At 51.2% G+C, this 22,506-nt stretch overlaps 1 protein-coding gene across 1 annotated transcript in view; it reads right to left on the reverse strand.

Annotated features, from left to right (window-relative positions):
• Positions 1–172: 172 nt before the first annotated feature.
• IL17D (interleukin 17D) overlaps positions 173–22,506 on the reverse strand; it is a 25,444-nt gene continuing 3,110 nt past the window's right edge. The window contains exons 3-4 of the mRNA XM_027116129.1: positions 22,257–22,506; positions 173–682 (exon numbers count right to left, since the gene is read on the reverse strand). Coding sequence (XP_026971930.1) covers positions 400–682; positions 22,257–22,506 — 533 coding nt within the window. The 3' untranslated portion in view covers positions 173–399. The remainder of the gene's footprint in view (positions 683–22,256) is intronic.

The following is a 22,506-nucleotide window of genomic DNA, read 5'->3' on the forward strand; positions in this document are numbered from 1 at the left end:
GGCTAATATAAAAAGTTTCTGCCCCTACTGAAAATACCTGAATAAACAAGAAGGTATATATTCTACTTTTTTAAAAAAAGGTGGTAAGTGTTTGTTGTCCTCGAGGCTCTGTGCCCTCCCAGCAGTCCTTGCAGTGCTATCACCCGTGGTTGCAAGGGGCCGGTGGCCGGGAGCCTCAATGAACTCTGGCGAAGCGGGTCACCTGTGGTGGCCCCAGCCTTGGGCCGCCCACACAGGGCTGCGACGTGGTTGGTTCCCGCCACCTTTCACCGCCCTGCGCTCCTGCCGAAGAGGAAGCCTGGGGGATGCAGGAGGTCAGGCTCACACGCAGTCCAGTCCAGTCCAGCGCTGGGTGCTCCGTCCGAGTTTCCTCGGGGTCCCCGGATTGGGGATGGGTGCTCAGGGCCGGGCCGGCTTGTCCAGGCTGGAGTTGGCGCCGTCTGCATCCTTGTCTGGCCCGGGCACGCAGGTGCAGCCCACGGGGATGGTGACGTACTCCTCGGTATAGACGGCGCGGCCGCCCGCGCAGGCCGGGGTCCGGCGCAGGACCACCGCGGGCACGAGCACTGGGGCGCTGCGCAGCCGCACATCCTCCTCCCCGCGCGGCCCGGTCAGGCAGCCCCGGCACAGGCAGTAGGCCTCGGGCAGGTACCTGGGGAAGCGGCCGGGGTCGTAGGAGATCCTGCAGGGAGAGGACGGGCCCTGAGGGCTTGGCTTCTGGGCCGGTGGGGCTGGGGTCACTGACTACGCGAGGGGCTGAAGCCGAGCAGCCCCTGGCCTTCACTGTATTAAAGTGAAGACGGTTGACGGCCGCCACGTTCCCTGAAAACGCTCAGACTCTGCACCAGTGCCCGCAGGACAGGTGTACACCACACAGCCCGCGTGCTCCATGAGATGCCCCCAGCCACCCTGCTCTGGGCCCTCACCACCCCACGGGCCCAGGCTGGGCCGACCCTGGCCTCCCCGCCACTGACAGAGCCTCAAGCAGAGGCGGCTGCCAGACACTACCTGTCCAGGAGACCCTGCATCCCACTCTCCATCAGGGTCCACGTGCCCTCCCTCCCGCGTGTGGGAAAGGGGCCGAGTCACAGCAGGCGGTGGGGGGCGGGCAGGAAGGACTGGCTGCCCAGGACAGGTGGGAAGTGAAGGATGCCTTGAACTGGACCACTTCCGTGTTCCTCCAGGTCTCCCTGCTTTCTGGTCAGATGCCAAGACCCAAGTGTCGGCACCCAGGACGATCCTGTGGCTGCTGGCTGGACCCTGCCCTCGCCTCCCTGAAACCAGGAGGTCACTGATGGAACCCAGGGCTCCTCCCTAACGTCCCCTTGTATGGGGACGCTTGCCCCACCTCATGGGATCGCCAAGACCCCAAACTCTCATTTCTGTTCATCTGCCTTCTTACTTTTGGAGCTGGGTCCTTGTGACGCTGAAGTCTGAGTCACAGCCGTGACCTGACCTCGCAAGGGACACGCATCCATACGTCCACAAGCACCACGCCCGGGAAGGCCCCCGAGCGCTGGCCCGAGGGGAGCCGAGGAAGGAAACGGGCCAAGCAAGATGTGCCCAAGCGTGCCCACCCCTGGGACCTGGGGCTCCGCGGGGAGGGCGTGGCCAGGCTTCCAGAAGCTTCTTGTCCCTCACACGCAACTTCTGTGGACTAGTGTCCCTCGGCCCTCACCGTGCAGGACTGCAGGGCACCAGCCAAGCTAAGAAGTTTCCAGATGAGAAGGACCTTCTGAGAACCAGTTAACGAAAGCGCAGAGGTGGGAAGGCACACAATGGGTGAACTGGGCAAACTGGGCCGGGAGGCAGAACCTGACCAGCTGTCAAGCGTGGGGGACTGGAGGCCGCGTCAACCGGGCCAGCTGCCCATGGCCTGTGGACAGCCTCAGGAACGGTATCTTCACGCTTGACACCAACTGCATGCCACTTACACAGCAGCAAAGAACTAAGGCAGGGTCAGGCCTGGGCCCGAGCTGGGCCCGAGGGAGGGAGGAGGCCGGTGGGGAGGGGCGGGGCGGGCCTCAGGATGCGACCAGACGGAGGGTGGTGCTTCAGGGACCACACGGCCCTGCCCCTGAGCATCCCAGAGCCCAGAGGGACATTTCTGAGTCCTTGGCCACCATGTGGATGTGGGGATGAGGTCAGGGGAGAAGTCGGGGTGACCAGGAAGATACAACGGGGGGCAGGGAGGCCTGGCTCTGACTCCCTTCTCACTGCTGTGCAAGGAGGGGCCCTGGAAATCTGTGCGCCAGGAGGAGGGCAGCGGGGCCGGCCTGCGAAGGCACCTGCCTGCCCCCGGGACACGGAGACCCACAGCAACCCCACCCGGCCCGCATTACCACAAGCAGGTGAAAATCTTTTATAAGCGTCTCATCGCTTTTCCCTCAGTGCTGCCTTTGGAAGAACTTTACTTTTCCAGCTTTTCCACCCCCATAATGCCTCATTCCCACCCCCTCCCGGGGCACAGGCCCCCCCACACCCCCTGTCGGGCAGGGGCGGTCATGTCAGGAAAAACCCCAGTTCCTCGGCTTCGCCTTCAGAGGCCTCCACGACCTGCCCCTCGCCCACATACCTTCCCAGCCGTCCGCGTGCCCGACACCCGCCCCCAGAGCGGGACGCCTGGCAGGGGCTACGGCTAAGCTTTGGCTCAAGATGAACTCTCCCCCAGACCAATCTCAACTCAGCAAAGACTTGCCGTGTTTTAAGGTCCAATGCAAGTCATTATCTTCATTATCTTCCAGAGTTTTCAGATTTCTTTCGTCAGATTTAACCTCTTCTTTCCCCATATTCTCATAACACCTTGGGCCTCTCAGACAAAACTGCACATTTTCCACGTCTTCCCCTGGGAGGGAAGGGTAAGGACTGTATCTGGACTCACTCTCATGCTCTAACAAGCCCACCACAGCGCCTGCATAGAGGAAGAGTTCAGTAGACGGTAAGAGGGTGGTGGTGAGTCTGGACTCCTCAGCTTCCTGTCCTCCAGACCCTTAGGTCAAGATTAGACCCTAACTTACATTGAAGGAAAAGGAATTTATAATGTCTGCAATCACATTCAACATTCATTCAACAAACACCTAAGGGCCAGTGGTGTTTCAGGCAGTAGGAATATAGATGAAATACTATAATAATCTACCATCCAAGGACTCACCCTCTCAGGGGATAAATATACAAAGAAACAAAGAGTTAAAGCAGGCCATCACAGCAGAGGAGGCTTCCTGGTAAAGTGGAACCTGGGTGGATTCATCCAGATGAGGAAGGAGAAAGGGCATTTAGGGCAGAGGTCAAAGCCTAGATGTGAGGGACCACGTCAGTTATAGGAGCCGCAGCACAGGAGAAGAACCAAGAGCTGGGGCTGGAGCCATCTGGGGGGGCCTCCAGGGGGGCCTCCAGTTCCTAACAGGAATTTGGATCTGACCCTGAAGGCAAGAGGAAGGATGTTAAAGAGAAGTGACCCCGTCAGACGGAATTTTAGGTCCCTCAGACTAGAGTGGAAGCCGGTCTGGAGCCCAAGAGAGATCTTGGCTGGAGACGGAGATTTTTAAATTATTAGATATGAATAGTAGTTAAGTGAGATCATTCACATAAGTGTATAGATACCAAATAAAAGAAACTCAACAGAGGTTTCATTCCAAGAGGGAAAAAAGAGGCAGGGGAACCTAAATATTAAAAGAGCCTTGAGAAATCATCAACAAAATGAAAAGGCAACCCACTGAATGGCAGAAACTTTTTGCAAAGCATATATCTGATAAGGGGTTAATATCCAAAATACAAAGAACTCATATAACTCAATACCAGAAGAACAATCTGATTAAAAAATGGGCTCAAGACCTGAATAGACATTTTTCCAAAGAAGGCATATAAATGTCCAATAGGCACTTGAAAAGATGCTCAAACATCGCTCATTATTAGAGAAACGCAAATCAAAAGCACCTCACATCTGTCAGAATAGCTATTATCAAAAAGACAAGAGGACTTCCCTGGTGGCGCAGTGGTTAAGAATCCACCTGCCAATGCAGGGGACATGGGTTCGAGCCCTGGCCCGGGAAGATCCCACATGCCGCGGAGCAACAATGCCCATGGGCCACAACTACTGAGCCTGCGCTCTAAAGCCCATGAGCCACAACTACTGAAGCCCACACACCTGGAGCCCGTGCTCTGCAACGAAAGGCCTGTGTACCACAATGAAGAGTAGCCCCTGCTCGCTGCAACTAGAGAAAGTCCGTGCGCAGCAACGAAGACACAACACGCCCCCCCACCCACCCACCCAAAGACAAGAAATAAGTTGGTGAAGATGAGGAGAAAAAGGAAACTCTTGTGTACTGTTGGTGGGAACATAAGTTGGTGCAGACACTGGAAAATAATATGGAGAATCCTCAAAAAAATTAAGAATAGAATTACTAAATAATACAGCAGTTTCACTGCTGGGTATTTATCCAAGGAAACAAAAACACTAACTTGAAAAGACGTATGATCACTGCATTATTATCACAGCATTATTAGAACAGCCAAGACATGGAAACAACCTAAGTGTCCATTGAAAGATGAATGGATAAAGAAGATGTGGCATATATATACAATGGGATATTACTCAGCCATAAAAAGAAACGAAAATGAGTTATCTGTAGTGAGGTGGATGGACCTAGAGTCTGTCCTACAGAGTGAAGTCAGAAAAACAAATACCGTATGCTAATGCATATATATGGAATCTTGAAAAACAAAGAAGGTTCTGATGAACCTAGGGGCAGGACAGGAATAAAGACGCAGACATAGAGAATGGACTTGAGGACATGGGGAGGGGAAGGGTACACTGGGACAAAGTGAGAGAGTGGCATGGACATATATACACTACCAAATGTAAAATAGCTAGTGGGAAGCAGCTGCATAGCACAGGGAGATCAGCTCGGTGCTTTGTGACCCCCTAGAGGGGTGGGATAGGGAGGGTGGGAGGGAGGCACAAGAGGGAGCAGATATGGGGACATGTGTATGCATATGGCTGATTCACTCTGTTATACAGCAGAAACTAACACAGCATTGTGAAGCAATTATACTCCAATAAAGACGTATAAAAAAAACAATATAGCATATTCGAGAGTTGCTAAGAGAGTACATCTTAAAATTTCTCATCATGCACAAAAGATGTGTAACTCTGTGGTGACGGACGTTAACTCGATTTACTGTGATCGTTTTGCCATATATGCAGATACTGAATCATCATACTGCACACCTGTAACTAATAACACGTCAACTGTATCTCAATTTAAAAAACGGAGCACCTTGAGCAGAGTGATAGAAGTACTGGGGCATGCTGACCTGGTTCACACGAGCCGACTAGGTGCAGCTAGGAGTCGAGCCCCAGTTCGCAGGTGTTTCCGTTCGGATGAGAAACCATATGGTTGCTTAAAAAACATATCAAACCCTTAGGGACACTGGACAAAACAAAGGGAAGTGTCACAGCCACGAGAGACAAAGGACTGAGGGACTGTCACAGACTGAAGGGCCCTGAGCTGCAGAGGCTGGACCCTGGGGCAGGGAAGAGGCACGAGTAGGAACCCTCTGAAGGTCACAGTTCAGAATATGGCGCCATATCCACACAGCGCCTCATCTTGGTAACTTTGCTGAGCTGTGATGCTGACATTTGGGCAGTCTGGGTAAAGGGTACAGGGATTTCCTTGTACTAATTTCACAAATTTTCCTGTTACGTTTAAATTTCAAAGCAAAGAATTAAGTAATAAAAGAAAAAACTTTAAGTTTTACAAATACGAGACAATCAAGAAAATCTAAACTGGACTATTTGAAGATATGAAGGAAGTATTCAATTTTAGGTGTGTTCAATGGTATGGTGGTTTTGTTTAACAAAGAGTCTTTACCTTTTAGAGAAACTACCAAACGTGTGTGTACACATACACACACACACACAGAGTGACCGTGTGCCTCTGAACCTGTCTCAGCAGGTCAGCAGTGAGCCTTGATTTTCAAGCTTCCGCCGCGCAGCCAGGGGTCGGACACACCCGCGCATGGGACCCAGGGGAGGCCCAGGGGTGAGGTGAGGCCAGAGGGCTGGGCTCGCAGGTAGTGGGGGAGGGAGCCAGGGGAAGTGGCGCGCGCGCGCGCGCATGTGTGTGTGTGTGTGTGTCTACACGCGTGTGTGCGGTGGGGCAGGGACTTGCGAAGGAATCTGCGACGTGGCAGGACCCCTGAGCCCAGAGCAGAGAGTCTGGAGTTACGGGTCCCGGAAGCCACAAGGGGCTGTGAGACGCAGACAGGTTCAGGCTGACAACAGGAAGCTCGTGCCGACGGCAGTGTAGACGGCTGTGTGGACGCAGCCATGGGACAGAATCGGGTGTGGGAGGGAGGCCCCAACCTGAGGGCGTAAAGATTCCTTTCAAACAACTGGGGTTTCTCTTTCTACACAGGTGACAGTCCCCGTGTCACGTGCTAGTTTTGTAGGTGGACCTGATGGCCGCCTGGATGTGGTGACGGGTCAGAAGCCTCATCCGACTAAAAATACCCCCCCGACTCCCGCCAGTTGGCCCGAGGGACTGAAGTTTCCACTGTCACAGGGACACCTCTGGCCAAGGCACTGTGACCATGGGACCCCTGCCCACCCCACCTGGGATGGGAACATGGATGGCTCAGCAGTCATGGCCGGCGTTTCTCTCAGGATAGAAATGTGCTCCCACGGGATGGGGTGCAACGCGTCCATCCCACCCGACACCGAGCACTGCAGGTAGGGGGCCGGCGGGGACCACGACGGGGCGTGGGGCTCAGGAGCAAAGTCCAGAAGCCTCGGGACATGGGACAGACGCAGGCCCGTCACCCCACCCCCCTGCCCTGAGATTCTGGGAAAATCCTCAAGAGTGCTTTCGGGGTAAAGAAAGCTGCCAGCAGGGATCCTTTGTCGCCCCGCAAGGACACGCGGTCGAATGGCCCCCAGCGCCCACTGCCTCAGCCTTCCCGCTTCTGCTGCCACCGTGCGCGCGCACCCAGCCAGAGGGAACATGCAGGAGCGAGGCCAGGTTCCCTCTGCAGGGACCCCACGTGTGAAGCTTGGCCGCAGGGAGCGACAGCTGGCCCAGCTTAATCCAGGAACAAAGGACGTGAGGAGAAGGGATGGAAACCGAGCCCAGAGGAATGTGAGTGACGGCAGGGCCAGAAAAAGAGCCGCTCGGGCCCTGGACAGGGTAGGAAACAATTCGAGGCAGTTCCCCGAGGAGTGCAGCAGGTCACCGGCAGAGCCACCACCGTGTTTACGCACAAACCCATCCTCCCTCTTTGCAAAACACAAATGAGTTTAATTTCAAACAGCAGAGGCTGTGTGATCACTTCTTTCACAGCAATCCCAAGACCCCAGGCCCCAAAGCCAGGAAGAAGTGGGGAAAGGCCCCTCCGCCCAGAAGCAACGGATGGAACCAAGTGGCCTCAACAGTCCGGGGTCCCCAGATCCCAAGGTCAAAACAGACTTTCTTAAAGGGGTGGCCTGGAGTCAGTGTCCTGAACTTACAATTTTGGTCCAACCTGGTTACCAACCAGGGACACTGGACGAGCCATCGCCCCTGCGGGTTCTCTGCAAAGTGTATGGGATGGATTTGATGGGCGGGCTGCTTCCTCCACCTTCTTGATGGCACGACTAATAAAGTGATATTTTTATCAACATTTTCTGCTTAGAAGAGACGCCTGTAATCCCGAGTTTCTAAGATATCAGAGACTCTCCCCGAAGTAACTTATGGAGTCGGTGCAATTCTCGTAGATTGCTCTTAGGACTTGGCAGGCGGATCCTAAAACTCGTCCAGAGAGAAAAGGGCCCAGAGCAGTCTAAACAGCTGCGAGGAAGAACAGGAAGGGCTTTGCTCTACCCGCCTTCAAGACGCTGGTAACGGGAGGACATCGGGCGGCCCTCGGGGAAGCTGAGGGGGACAGTGTCTTTTCCCAAGCGCTGTTTCTCCTGGACGTGGGCAATTAAGGCAGAAACAAGGTTTCCAAACTGTGGTTTTCAGAACCGTGTGGCATGGGGCCTGTTCAACCCCGGATTCCCACACTTCCCTCCACACTCAGGAGCTCAGCCCGCTGGCTGCCAAGTGACCGCCTGGCTCGTGTCTGGGAGCCCCAGACAGAAGCCCCCCAGCACCTCCGAGGGGGTGACTGCACACAACTGGGGCACTTCCCCATCACCCCAGCCCCCATCTCAGGACCCTCCCGCTGGACGCCCATGCCAAGGAGTCTAATTAGCCCACAAGGTCACTGCTGAGCCAGCATGGACAGCAGCGCTGCGACTGGCTTGCTCCCTGCTGGGATGCTGTCCCCTCCCCAGGGCTGTGGAGCTCAGGGGGGCGCAGGGCTGGGCCGGGCCAGGTCTAAAAGCCCCCTGGACAGTCCTGACCAGACCCGGGGGAGGCCACTGGGCCCGGGTCTGAGAGACCACAGGGCACTGAGGCAGGTCTGTGCCAACGGGTCTGACCACCTGGGGCGCAGGGACGGGAGACAGCAGCCCCCCGTGCGGCGCCGCCGGCCCTTCTGTTGCTCCGGTCGAGCCGGACAGGCTTTCACCACGGCTGCCAGTAAGCCCCGAACACGGCCCCACCCGACGAGAACCTGAGTGTGTGTCCCTGGGGAAGAGGACATGGGACCAGCTGGGAGGCAGAGGGACCTGACCGCATGGACCCTGAGGCCGTCCCCGCGGGCGCACCTGGCCCTATGCCGGCGAGGACGTCCAGGGGTCAGTGACCCTGGGCCGAGGCCACCGAGCTGCGATCCTCAGCCTGGCCTCGGACAGCCCTGACCCCAAGCCAGGGAGGCCGATGCAGACCCACCGGCTCCTCTGCCGCCAGGCTGGTCCCCGCGGAGCCTGGAAGGCCCGGCCCACCCCCCAAGGGTCAGCCCCGCACGAGGGGCCCGAGGCCCCCAGGGGCTCAGCCCTACCACCACGGGGCCATTGGAAAAGGGTGACCCGCTGATTCCATGCAAGACCTGACCACCTGGGAGCTCAGGGAAGAGCAGAGACACTTGGAAAGAATCTGGAAGACGATTCAGGACAAAAGCCCTGCTGAGGGACAGAGAAATGGAGCCAGGGAACAAATGAGCCAGAGCTTCTCTAGGGCCCTTTTCTCCCTCAGGGCAGATGCCACACATTCCGGGCAGCTGGGAAGAATCTCTTCAGAGGAAAAACAGAGCTCCTGCCACGGCGGCCTGGACTCTCTGTCCAGGGAAGCCGCAGAATCTGGCGTTAGAGCCACGTCCGCTGCGTCCGTCCTTGGGGCGGGCGGGCCAAGCACCTCGTGCGCGGTGTGAGGAATAATCCACACGGAACACGAGCCCAGACGCTGCGCCTCATCCTGGGAGCATTTTGGAAGGTCATTTTCCCCTTGACCGCGGGAGCCAGGCACCCACTGCCCTCCTTCAAGCCTCGTGTGTCGTTTCCACAAGACCAAGGCCAAGAGCACGCGGCAGGCGTGCTCGCCACCCAATCCTTCCACCCGCGTGAAGGACACAGACGTTTTATTCAGGGGACGACGGGATGGAATATTCACTCATCTTACGTAGAACAAGACCCAGCAGTCAGAGAAGACAACCTTCAAAGCAAAACGAACGGCCTATTTTCAGGAGAGACCGTCACCCCACGACGGCGCTCCCGACAACGCTTCTATTTCTTACTCTGGAACGCTGGTGGCCGCAGCCCAGCCCGCTGTGTGCCGAGCAGCTCAGAGAAAAAGATCGTGCAGGACGTGGACCAATTAAAGTCACTTATGCATAAAAATATTTGGGGGGAGAAATACCACCATTTCCTACCAAGCTGCTTTAAATGATGAGTTTCTCCTTCTCTACCACGGAGTCTGACGATGTCCCCTCCCGAGCCCAATGTCCTGTGCTGTCACTGGAGCCCCACCCCCAATGGCAGTCGACTGCCTCCGTCCTTTCCTCCCTCCCTGCCCTTCTTAACAGAGAGGACACGACACCTGTACTGAGAAACCCGGGAAGGCAGAAAGGCTTTGCTTCTAAATCATTAGAATAACGAAGCCCGGCGCCAGGCGTCAGTGAACTTGCCAACGGAAAACAGACAGAAGCAAGGTCTCCCCAGGTTCAAAGATGACCGGGGCCGGCGGGCGGGTGGGTTGGCCGGTGCTGCCCCCTGCCGGCCACCTCCCTGGGAGCCGCGGCTCCTGTCTGTGGGGACCTGGGCTCTCGGTGCCGGGACACAGTCTGACCGTGCACCCGGGGGGAGGGGGCGCACGAGAGAAACAAGCGGGAACATTAGAAAGGGGGCGGACCTTCTCTAACATGATGCTTCTCACCTCTGTACTTTCTCTAATTAACATTCTTTTACAATTTGAAGGACAACATAATGAAGAAAAAGCGATGTCCACAGCACCGCCTCGCACAGTGGATTGGACAACTGGGCGACACTTGTTGGGGAAGGGGCGCGGAGGCGACGCTCGGGGGTGGCGTGGCGGACTCAGGGTCGGAGGAGGGGCGAGCAGAAGCGCCCTTCCTGTTTCAGCCCTCCTGAAACTAGCGTGGCTAGATATCCACCCACCGGCTCGTGGGAACGTGTAGGTCATCGCCGCGGGCATCTCGCTGGCCCGGCCAGTGACAGTGGTGACCTTCCCCCCGCCACGAGCTGGCTGTCGCTGCTGCCGCCCTGCTCCCAGAGTCCCCTGCTGAGAGTCCCGGCCACAGAGCAGAGCCAACCTCGGTTCTCCGTGCGAAGATTCCACTTTCCTGACGCTTCCTAACACCTGGCCAGCGCCCCTGCTGGTACCCCCAGTGCAGGCTCACCCGTAAAGGGCCGATGTGCCCACAAGCGGGTGGCCCCCCTGCCCCTCCCGTTAGGTCCCTCGACCTCCCTGTCCTGTTTCTTTTTCTTTCCATTTATTCCCTTGCTGCTATTGTGACCCATGGAGTTGTCCATTGCAAAATAAACATAGGTGTAGTTGCTTAAATTCCCAGGAGGAATTTATAAAGAAAAGTAGCAAAGCCTAAAAATAAATTGTTGTGCATTATTCACATCCTAGGGAAAAGCTACCTTTAGACTAAGACCCAAAATTGAGAAATGTAAACAGGTTACGTGGAGTGTTGGTGGGTGTGTATCGTCGGGGTGTCAATGTGTGTCTTTAAACTGTAATAAACCTCAGTACTCCTACAATATGTTTCTTACTGTGTCAATGTGACTTTAAAAAACTTACTGAGCAATCACATTGATTTTATTTTTGTCGTATTTGTTTCTAAAGCTTAAGAGAAACAAACACGATGACACAAAGTAAGTGAGAAAATATTTTTATATTCTGGAGGCTGAATGTTGCTTTTCTAACAGCCCATATGTGGGGAGCACAGCCAGGGGAACCAGAGCGGTCTGGACCTGGGTCCTGGCTCTCCCCACCCAGTTCCTTGTGTCCCCAGGCTGTGGCTCCCGGGGGCTCTGACCTCCGTGAAGGCAAGTAAGGCCTCTGCCGGGAGCCCACAACTGGCGAGAGCAAACAGTTCCCTTGGAGCCAAGACTCTTGGGAAATCGACGGCTGTCGTGACCCGCTGAAGCTCGGTTTCTTTAGTGTCTGCTCTTTCCTCGCGGTTGGTAAATTTCCCTTCTTTCCACTTTAAAGTTAAGATGTTTCGGCCCCTTTCTTGGAGCTTGGCCATGATGGTGGAGCAGGAAGACCCCCAAGCTCACCAAAATGACAAATATTTACAGAGCAACTACCAATAAAAAAAAGACCAGAAACTACCAGAAAAGATGTTCTACAACTAAAGATATAAAGAAGGAAGCACAATGAGATGGAGACGGGTAGTAGTGGCAGAGCGTATACATAGGAGCATGATACTGTGCATAGAAAATCCTAAAGACACTACCAGAAAACTACTAGACTCTTCAATGAATTTGGTAAAGTTCCAGGATACAAAATTAATACACAGAAATCTGTTGCATTCCTATATACTAACAATAAAATATCAGAAACAGAAATTAAGGAAACAATCCCATCTACCATTGCATCAAAAAGAATAAAATACCTAGGAATAAATCTACCTAAGGAGGCAAAAGACCTGTAGTCTGAAAACTATAAGATGCTGATGAAAGAAAGTGTAGTGACACAAACAGGTGGAGAGATATGTTCTTGGATTGGAAGAATCAATATTGTTCAAGTGACCATACTACCCAAAGCAATCTACAGATTCAACGGAATCCCTATCAAATTACCAATGGCATTTTTCATAGAACTAGAACAAAAAAATTTTAATTCATATGGAAACACAAAAGATCCTAAAGAGCCAAAGCAATCTTAAGAAAGAACAACAGAGCTGGAGGAATCTGGCGCCCTGACTTCAGACTATACTACAAAGCCACAGTAACCAAAGCGGTATGGTACTGGCAAAAAAAACCAGAAATATAGCTCAATGGAACAGGATAGAAAACCCAGAAATAAACCCACGCATCTATGGCCAATCTACCACAAAGGAGGCAAGAATGTACAATGGCGAAAAGACAGTCTCTTCAATAAGGGGTGCTGGGAAAACTGGACAGCTACATGTAAAAGGATGAAATTAGAACACTCCCTAACACCATACACAAAAATAAACTCAAAATGGATTAAAGACCCAAATGTAAGACTGGATACTATAAAACTCTTACAGGAAAACACAGGCAGAACACTCTTTGACATAAATCTCAGCAATGTCTTTTTGAATCCACCTCCTAGAGAAATGGAAATAAAAACAGAAATAAACAAATGGGACCTAATTAAACTTAAAAGCTTTGCACAGCAAAAGAAACCATAAACAAAATGAAAAGACAACCCACAGAATGGGAGAAAATATTTGCAAATGATGCAACCAACAAGGGATTAATCTCCAAAATATACAACACTGTAGCTCAATATCAAAAAAACCAAGGAATCCGATCAAAAAATGAGAAGACCTAAATAGACATTTCTCCAAAGAAGACATACAGGTGGCCAAAAAGCACATAAAAAGATGCTCAACATGACTAATTATTAGAGAAATGCAAATCAAAACCACAATGAGGTTTCACCTCACACCAGTCAGAATGGCCATCATCCAAAAGTCTACGAACAACAAATGCGGGACTTCCCTGGTGGTCCAGTGGTAAAGAATCTGTCCTGCAATGCAGGGAACATGGGTTCAATCCCTGGTCGGGGAACTAAGATCCCATATGCCATGGGGCAACTAAGCCCGTGCACCACAACTACTGAGCATGCATGCCTCAACTCAAGAGCCCTCATGCCACAAACTACAGAGCCCACGCACTCTGGAACCTGCGCACCACAACTAGAGAAGAGAAAACTCACACACTACAACTAGAGAGAAGGCTGTGCGCCACTAGAGAGTAGCTCACACACTGCGAGGAAAGATCACGCATGCCGCAACAAAGACCCGATGCAGCCAAAAATAAAAACTAATTTTTTAAAAAGAATTAAAAAAAAGAACTATAAATGCCAGAGTGTGTGTGGAGAAAAGGGAACGCTCCTACACCACTGGTGGGAATGTAAATTGGTGCAGCCACTATGGAAAACAGTATGGAGGTTCCTTAAAAAACTAAAAACAGAGCTACCATATGCTCCCACAATCCCACTCCTGGGCATATATCCAGAAGAAAACATAATTCAAAAAGATACATGCGAACTTACCTGGTGGCGCAGTGGTTAAGAATCCACCTGCCAATGCAGGGGACACGGGTTTGAGCCCTGGTCCGAGAAGATCCCACATGCTGCGGAGCAACTAAGCCTGTGCGCCACAACTACTGAGTCTGCACGCCTAGAGCCCGTGCTCTGCAACAAGAGAAGCCACCGCAATGAGAAGCCTGTGCACTGCAGTGAAGAGTAGCCCCGGCTCACCACAACTAGAGAAAGCCCGCACACAGCAATGAAGAGCCAATGCAGCCAAAAAATAAATAAATAAAATAAAATTTTTTTAAAAAGGTCTACAAACAATAAATGCTGGAGAGTGTATGGAGAAAAGGGAACGCTCCTACACCATTGGTGGGAATGTAAATTAGTGCAGCCACTATGGAAAACAGTATGGAGGTTCCTCAGAAAGCTAAAAATAGAGTTACCATATGATCCTGCAATCCCTCTCCTGGGCACATAACTGAAAAAGATGAAAACTCTAGGGACTTGCCTGGTGGCACAGTGGATAAGACTCCGCACTCTCAATGCAGGGGGCCCGGGTTTGATCCCTGGTCAGGGGACTAGATCCCACATGCATGCTACAACTGAGAGTTCACATGCCACAACTAAGGAGCCCTCCTGCCACAACTAAGGAGATCGCAAGCCACAACTAAGGAGCTGGTGAGCTGCAACTAAGGAGCCTGACTGCCGCAACTAAGACCAGGTGCAACCAAATAGATAAACATTTTTTTAAAAAGATGAGAACCCTAATTCTAAAAGATACATGCACCCCAGTGTTCACAGAAGCACTATTCTAAATACCCAAGACATGGAAGCAACACAGATGTCCATCAACAGATAAATGGATCAAGAAGGTGTGATATAGGGGCTTCCCTGGTGGCGCAGTGGTTGAGAGTCTGCCTGCCGATGCAGGGGACACGGGTTCGTGCCCCGGTCCGGGAAGATCCCACATGCCGCGGAGCAGTTGGGCCCGTGAGCCATGGCCGCTGAGCCTGCGCGTCCGGAGCCTGTGCTCTGCAACGGGAGAGGCCACAACAGTGAGAGGCCCGCGTACCACAAAAAAAAAAAAAAAAAGGTGTGATATATATACACAATAGAATATCAGCCATAAAAGAATGAAATAATGCCATTTGCAGCAACATGGATGGACCTAGAGATCATCATACTAAGTGAAGTCAGAAAGAGAAAGACAAATACCATACGATATCACTTCTGTGTGGAATCTAAAATATGGTAGAAATGAACTTATTTACAAAACAGAAACAGACTCACAGACATAGAAAACAAACTTGTGGTTACCAAAGGGGAGGGGAGGAGGATTAATTAGGAGTTTGGGATTAGCAGATACAAACTACAATATATAAAATGGATAAACAAGGCCATACTGTATAGCACGGGGAACTATATTCAGTATCCTGTAATAAACCATGATGGAAAAGAATATGAAAAAGAATATATATACATATATGTGTGTATATACATAACTGAATCACTTTGCTCTACACCAGAAACTAACACAAAATTGTAAATAAGCTATGGTTCAATTTAAAAAAAAAATTTTTTTAAACCAGTTCTAAGAGGGAAGTTTACAGCGATACACACTCAGGAAAAAAGAAAAATCTCAGATAAATAACCTAACCTTACACCTAAAGGAACTAGAAAAAGAACAAACAAAACCCAAAGTTAGTAGAAGGAAAGATACCATAAAGATCAGAGCAGAAATAAATGAAATACAGACAAAACAAAACGAATAAGAAGATCAATGAAACTAAGTGCTGGTTCTTTGAAAAGATAAACAAAGTTGATAAACCTTTATCCAGACTCATCAAGAAAAAAGAGAGAGGGTCCAAATCAATAAAACCAAAAATGAGAAAGGAGAAGTTACAACTGATACCACAGAAATACAAAGGATCATAAGAGATTACTATAAACAACTGCATGCCAATAAAATGGACAACCTAGAAGAAATGTACAAATTTCTAGAAGTGTACAATCTCCCAAGACTGAACCAGGAAGAAATAGAAAATATGAACAAAGCAATTACCAGTAATCAAACTGAATCAGTAATTGGAAAAAAAAAGAAAAAAACTCCCAACAAACAGAAGTCCAGAACCAGATGGCTTCATGGGTGAATTCTACTAAACATTTAGAGAAGAGTTGAAGAGTTGATTCCTATCCTTCTAAAACTATTCCAAAAAATCAGAGAGGAAAGAATGCATCTGAACTCATGCTATGATACCAAAACCAGACAAAGATATCACACAAAATAGAAAACTACAGGCCAATATCACTGATGAACACAGATGCAAAAATCTCCAACAAGACATTAGCACATTGATTCCAACAATACATTAAAAGGACCATACACCATGATCAAGTGGGATTTATCCCAGGGATGCAAGGATTTTTCAACATCCATAAATCAATCATTGGGATACACCACACTAACAAATTGAAGAATAAAAACCATTACGATCATCTCAATAGATTCAGGAGAAGCTTTTGACAAAATTCAACATCCATTTCTGATAAAAACTCTCCAGTAGTGGGTATAGAGGAAACATACCTCAACATAACGAAGGCCATATATGATAAGCCCACAGCTAACATCACACTCAATGCTGAAAAGCTGAAAGCATTTACTCTAAGATCAGAAAGAAGACAAGGACGCCCACTCTCACCACTTTTATTCCACATAATATTGTAAGTCCTAGCCACAGCAATCAGACAAGAAATAAAAGGGATCCAAACTGGAAAAGAAGAAGTAAAACTTTCACTGTTTGTAGCTGACATGATGCTATACGTATAAAATCCTAAAGACACCACCAGAAAACTACTAGAGCTCATCAATGAATTCAGTAAAGTTGCAAGATACAAAATAAATACACAGAAATATATTGCATTTCTATACACTAACAATGAACTGGGAGAAATGGAAATTAAGGAAACAATCCCATTTACCATATCATCAAAAAGAATACTTAGGAATAAATCTAAGGAGGTAGAAGACCTGTACTCAGAGAACTATAAGACACTGATGAAAGAAATTGAAGATGACACAGATGGAAAGATACACCGTGTTAACTGACTAGAAGGATTTATACTGTCAAAATGACCATACTACCCAAGGCAATCTACAGATTCAAAGCAATCCTTATCAAAACACTGATGACATTTTTCACAGAACTGGAACAAATAATTTTAAAATTTGAACGGAAACGCAGAAGACCCTGAATAGTCAAGCCAATCTTGAGAAAGAAGAACAGAGCTGGAAGAATCACACTCCCTGAGTTCAAACTATACTACAATGCTACAGTAATCAAAATAGTATGGTACTGCCACAAAAACAGACACACAGATCACTGGAACCGAATAGAGAGCCCAGAAATAAACACACACACTTATGGGCAATTAATCTATGACAAAGGAGGCAAGAATACATAGTGGAGAAATGACAGTCTCTTCAATAAGTGGTGTTTGGAAAACTGGACAGCTACATGTAAAAGAATGAAATTAGAACATTCTCTAACAACATATACAAAAGTAAACTCAAATGGATTAAAGATCTAAACGTAAGATCAGACACCATAAAAGTCCTAGAGGAGGGCTTCCCTGGTGGCGCAGTGGTTGAGAGTCCGCCTGCTGATGCAGGGGACATGGGTTCGTGCCCCGGTCCGGGAAGATCCCACATGCCGCAGAGCGGCTGGGCCCGTGAGCCATGGCCACAGAGCCTGTGCTCCGCAATGGGAGAGGCCACAACAGTGAGAGGCCCGCATACAGCAAAAAAAAAAAAAAAAAGTCCTAGAGGAAAACATAACCAGAACACTCTGACATAAATTGTAGCAATATTGCTTTCAATCTGTTTCCTAAGGCAAAGGAAACAAAAGCAAAAATAAACAAATTTAAAAGCTTTTGCACAGCAAAGGAAACTACTGACAAAAGACAATCTACTGAATGGAAGAAAATATTTGCAAGTGTTATGACCAATAAGGGGTTACCATCCAAAATACATAAACAGCTCATACAACACAATATCAAAAAACAAACAAAAAAAAAACAATTAAAAAATGGGCAGAAGACTTGAATAGACATTTTTCCAAAGAAAATATACAGATGACCAAAAGGCACATGAAAAGATGCTCAACAATGCTGATCAGAGAAATGCAAATCAGAACCACAATGAGATATCACCTCATACCTGTCAGAATGGCTATCATCAAAAAGAACACAAATAACAAATGTTGGCAGGGATGTGGAGAAAAGGGAACCTTTGTGCACTGTTGGGAATGTAAATTGGTGCAGCCACTGTGGAGAACAGTGTGAGGATTCCTCAAGAAAAAACAAAAATAGAACTACCATATGATCCAGCAATTCCACTCCTGGGTATGTATCCAAAAAAAAAAAATGAAAACACTAATTCGAAAAGATACATGCACCCCAATGTTCACTGCAGCATTTTTTACACTAGCCAAGATATGGAAGCAATCTAAGTGTCCATCAACAGACAAATGGATAAAGAAGACGTACATACTAGCCATAGAATATTAGCCATAGAAAAAGAATGAAATCTTGCCACTTGCAGCATTGTGGATGGACCTGGAGGGTATTATGCTTAGTGAAATAATTCAGACAGAGAAAGACAAATACCATGTTGTCATTTGTATGTGGAATCTGAAAAAAGAATATAACAAAACAGAAACAGACTGACACAGAGAACAAACTAGTGGTTGGTTACCACTGGGGAGAGGGAAGGGGGAGGGGCAAATAGGGATTTGAAATTGTCATAGTTAATACCTAACTGCATAAAAGCTGTACCAGTCACATCCCCAGTATAGGGAGAGCCTTCCCCTCACACCGTGCCAGCTCGCCTGGACGGGCACTCCCAGCAAAACACCTCTCTCAGCACAGTGATTTTCTTTTTTTTAAGAAGAGTTGGCTTTGTTTTTTCTTTTTCCTTTTGGCTGCGTTGGGTCTCTGTTGCTGCGCAGGCTTTCTCTAGTTGCGGCGAGCGGGGGCTACTCTTCATTGCAGTGGCTTCTCCTGTTGCGGAGCACGGGCTCTAGGCGCGTGGGCTTTAGTAGTTGTGACACACGGGCTTAGTTGCTCCGCGGCATGTGGATCTTCCCGGATCAGGGCTCGAACCCCTGTGCCCTGCACTGGCAGGCAGATTCTTAACCACTGCGCCACCAGGGAAGCCCCTTTAATATTTATTTAGTTGGCTGCACGGGGTCTTAGTTCCAGCACTCAGATCTTCGTTGCGGCATGCAGGATCTAGTTCCCCAACCAGGGACCGAAGCCAGGCCTCCTGCATTAAGAGCTTGGAGTCTTAACCACTGGACCACCAGGGAAGTCCCAGTACAGTTTTGTTTTTTGTTTGCGGTACGCGGGCCTCTCACTGTTGTGGCCTCTCCCGTTGCGGAGCACAGGCTCCGGATGCGCAGGCTCAGCGGCCATGGCTCACGGGCCCAGCCGCTCCGTGGCATGTGGGATCTTCCCGGACGGGGGCATGAACCCACGTCCCCTGCATCAGCAGGTGGACTCTCAACCACTGCGCCACCAGGGAAGCCCCCAGTACAGTTTTAATACGCCTGAGGGCAAAGTCTGTCCTCCTTTCAGAGTTGGGGTCATGTGACTTCCCTCCATGAGGACTGACCACGGCCTCTGTCTTCCTTTCATTGGGTCTTTTTTTTTTTTTTTTTTAACTTTTATTGGAGTACAGTTGCTTTACAATGTTGCTAGTTTCCACTGTATAGCAATGTGAATCAGCTATACATATACATATATCCCTTTTGGATTTCCTTCCCATTTAGGTCACCACAGAGCACCGAGTAGAGTTCCCTGCACTATACAGTAGGTTCTCATTACTTATCTGTTTTGTACATAGTATCTATAGTGTGTATATGTCAACCCCAATCTCCCAATTCATCCCACCCCCTCTTCCCCCCTTGGTATCCATACGCTTTGCTCGCTACATCCGTGTCTCTATTTCTGCTTTGTAAATAAGATCACCTATACCAATTCACTGGGTCTTTTTCTTGGTTTGTAGGAGCTCTTCATGAAACAAGCCCTTTGTCACATGGGTTGCAAGTTTAGCCTTGTATTTTTTTCCAATTTTGCCAAGAAGAAATGGCAGATAATTATGTAATTAAATTTATCAATCTCCTCTTTAATGACTTTGGGGGCCTGTGAGCTACAAAACAGGCCTTCTCCACTCAAGAGCATAAATATAATTGACTGCGTTTTTATGTGTGTTTGTGGTTTTACTTTTCACGTTTAAGTCTGAGTCATCAGGAACTTATTTCCATACACGAGTGAGATCCAATTGTATCCTTTCAGCTGCTTACCCAGTCCCAACGCTATTTATCGAATGATCCATCTCTCCCCTAAAGATACGGAAAGCCACCTTATACTCCAAATTTCTATTTTAAAGCCTAGCTTACCCAGCTGAAGTGATCCTTTCTGTGGCTTTCAGGTTTGACGTGCAGTCCATTTCCCTATCCATCTTTAAGAGTTCTCTGTTTGTAGCCTTAAATAGCACTTCTGAGTCTGAGCTGACACAGCACAGGTGAGGCCACTCTTCCGCCCGCGATCCCGCCCGGCAGTAACATCTAAGCACACCGCTTAGAAAAGGCTCTGGGGTGCCACGTGTATTGCTTATCTAATCTTCCCAGAAACTCGGGAGGTGGGGAGGTGATCCGAGGTCAAGGCGCAGGTCGGGGTCTGCCGGCAGCACCAGGCAGGGCCGGCTTCAGCGGCCAGCCACCTGCAGTCCCGGCCCGTGCCCATCCTGGAAACCATCCTTCCCGCAGAGCGTGGAGCCACTGGGCCTCCCCGTGCTGAGGGGCAACCTCACGAGGCTCGAAATGTCTGAAAAATGACGCAGGCGTAGCTCCTAGCCCAGGCCCGCGAGGGGCAAAGGCTCCCCAAGCAGAACCACGCGATGCTGGGTTCCTTCCTGACAGCTACCTGCCCAGGCCGCGCCCTGCTCCCTCCACTCTGGGGTCTTTCCTGGGGAGACACAGGCGTCAGTGCCAGCAACGTGCAAGGGCAGCTCAACTCCACCACGGGGAGCTCTCGGGCTGACAACTCCTCGTCTGCGCTCCAGCCCCGACCTCTCGCGAGACCACACCTCTGCCCGCGTGCTCTCAGGGACCGAACTCAGCAGCCCAGCACTAAATTCGTTTCCTCCAGGGAGCCTGCTTCCTCGTCCTGTTGCTAAAATGCGTCCACAACCCAAGCCAGACGCGTGGCAGACGCGCCCAACAGGAGGTCCTGAGTTAACAGTTTCCCTGCTGCCTCGTGGTCCTCGTGGTCCACGGGCCAAGGCCTGGCCTGGGAGGAGAGTGTAGTCTGTTTTTCCACGATGCCACCTCGCACATCAAGGGTGTGACATGAGGCTAGAAAGAGAGGGGCGGGACAATAAGCCACCCTTTGGGGCCCTGGGATTGGTGGGGAGAAAGAGGAAAAGGCGCAGACGAAGCACCAGCGTGAATGGCTGGCAGGTGTGTCCCGAGGGCACCAGCCGCTGGTGGGAAGAGCCAGCACGCGGGGCGGAGGGGGCTGGGCGCCATGGCAGGCGGGGGAGGTCTTCGCACGTCCCCGCACAGCACACCGTGGGGACTGGGACGCTGTGGGCCCCTCCGTCCCACACGGAACCATCCTCCACTAAATCCTGTCCCTTTTCCTTTAAGCAGTGCCATTCAAATTGGTCCTGGTCTCACCTCCTCCACCATCCTAGCTGCGTGTGTCCAGTATTCCCCCCTCAGGGACAGCTTCTCGAAACACGAGTGGCTGTATGGCTTCCTCGAACGAAAAAACACCCTCAAGGATAAATGTCAACCTTGCAACACTGCTAAGGGCAAACCCAGGCCTGCGCTCCCCGTCCCCCCCCCCCCCCCCCCGCCCCCCGCCCCGGCCTGAGCTCCTCCCTCCCTTTCCTCCGGGTCACCCCGTCCCTTTCCCGAGGCTGTGGCAGTGAAGGATCCCACCTTCTCCAGCCTGAGAGCCCCTCGGGACGGTGACACTCCGCAGCGACAGCAGGGAAAGAAGCGGACGGCCATACGTGCGCTGAAGACACTCTGACCACACTGTGCCCTGTCTGCACGCCGCTGCTTTCCTGCGAGATAACCTCTCCCCCGAGCGACCCCGGAATGACGCCCGTCCTCCAGCGTGCTCGATGCCCCTCCGTCCTCCCCCTCCCCCCGCTTAAACCACCGCACACTTAACTCCTCATGTCCAATCACGTCCCGCCTCGTCTGCTCCCAATGACCGCCACCCCCCCTCCTGTCGACCACAGGCTTGACGAGCTCGGAGGGTCGAAGGCCAGCAGCACCTGGACCAGCACAGGCGCCCGAGAAACGTCCGCAAGACCCCACGTCAGACCCCGCACAGGCCTCCTGCGCAGAGTCCTCTAACAATCAACGAAGGCTCCCCGGGCTCGGCCGCGTAGACCCCTCTTAACCACGTACCTGACAAGGTACAGGTGCTCAAGAAACTGGGGCGTCGGAAAGACCGGAAAGGTGAACGGAGAACGCGGGTCCCTCGGAGGGAGCTGCCCGGCCTCTGCGGGAAGGAGCCGCTGCAGGTCCGGCGCCCCCCGCGCCCCCCGGCGCGCCCGCTCACCTGTAGGCCCAGGGAGACACGCTGCGCAGGTTGGTGGGCGGCCGGAAGCGGCGGTCGGCGGGCCTGCCCCCGGCCGGGCAGCTGGCGTTGCGCGCCTGCTCGCGCGGGCCCAGCTGCAGCGTGTGGTGGAAGGCGCCGAGCACGCCGGCCGCCAGTCGCCCGTACAGCTGCTCCAGAAGCTCCTCGGGCCGGTCCGCGCAGCCCCGCGCCCGCGCCGGCCGCCGGCCCGCCCTCGGGGCGCCCTCCGCCC

This window comes from Aethalodelphis obliquidens, unplaced genomic scaffold, assembly GCF_003676395.1.
Source record: "Aethalodelphis obliquidens isolate GAN/ISIS:26980383/991018 unplaced genomic scaffold, ASM367639v1 scaffold16, whole genome shotgun sequence".
In the NCBI taxonomy this organism is placed as follows: domain Eukaryota; kingdom Metazoa; phylum Chordata; class Mammalia; order Artiodactyla; family Delphinidae; genus Aethalodelphis; species Aethalodelphis obliquidens.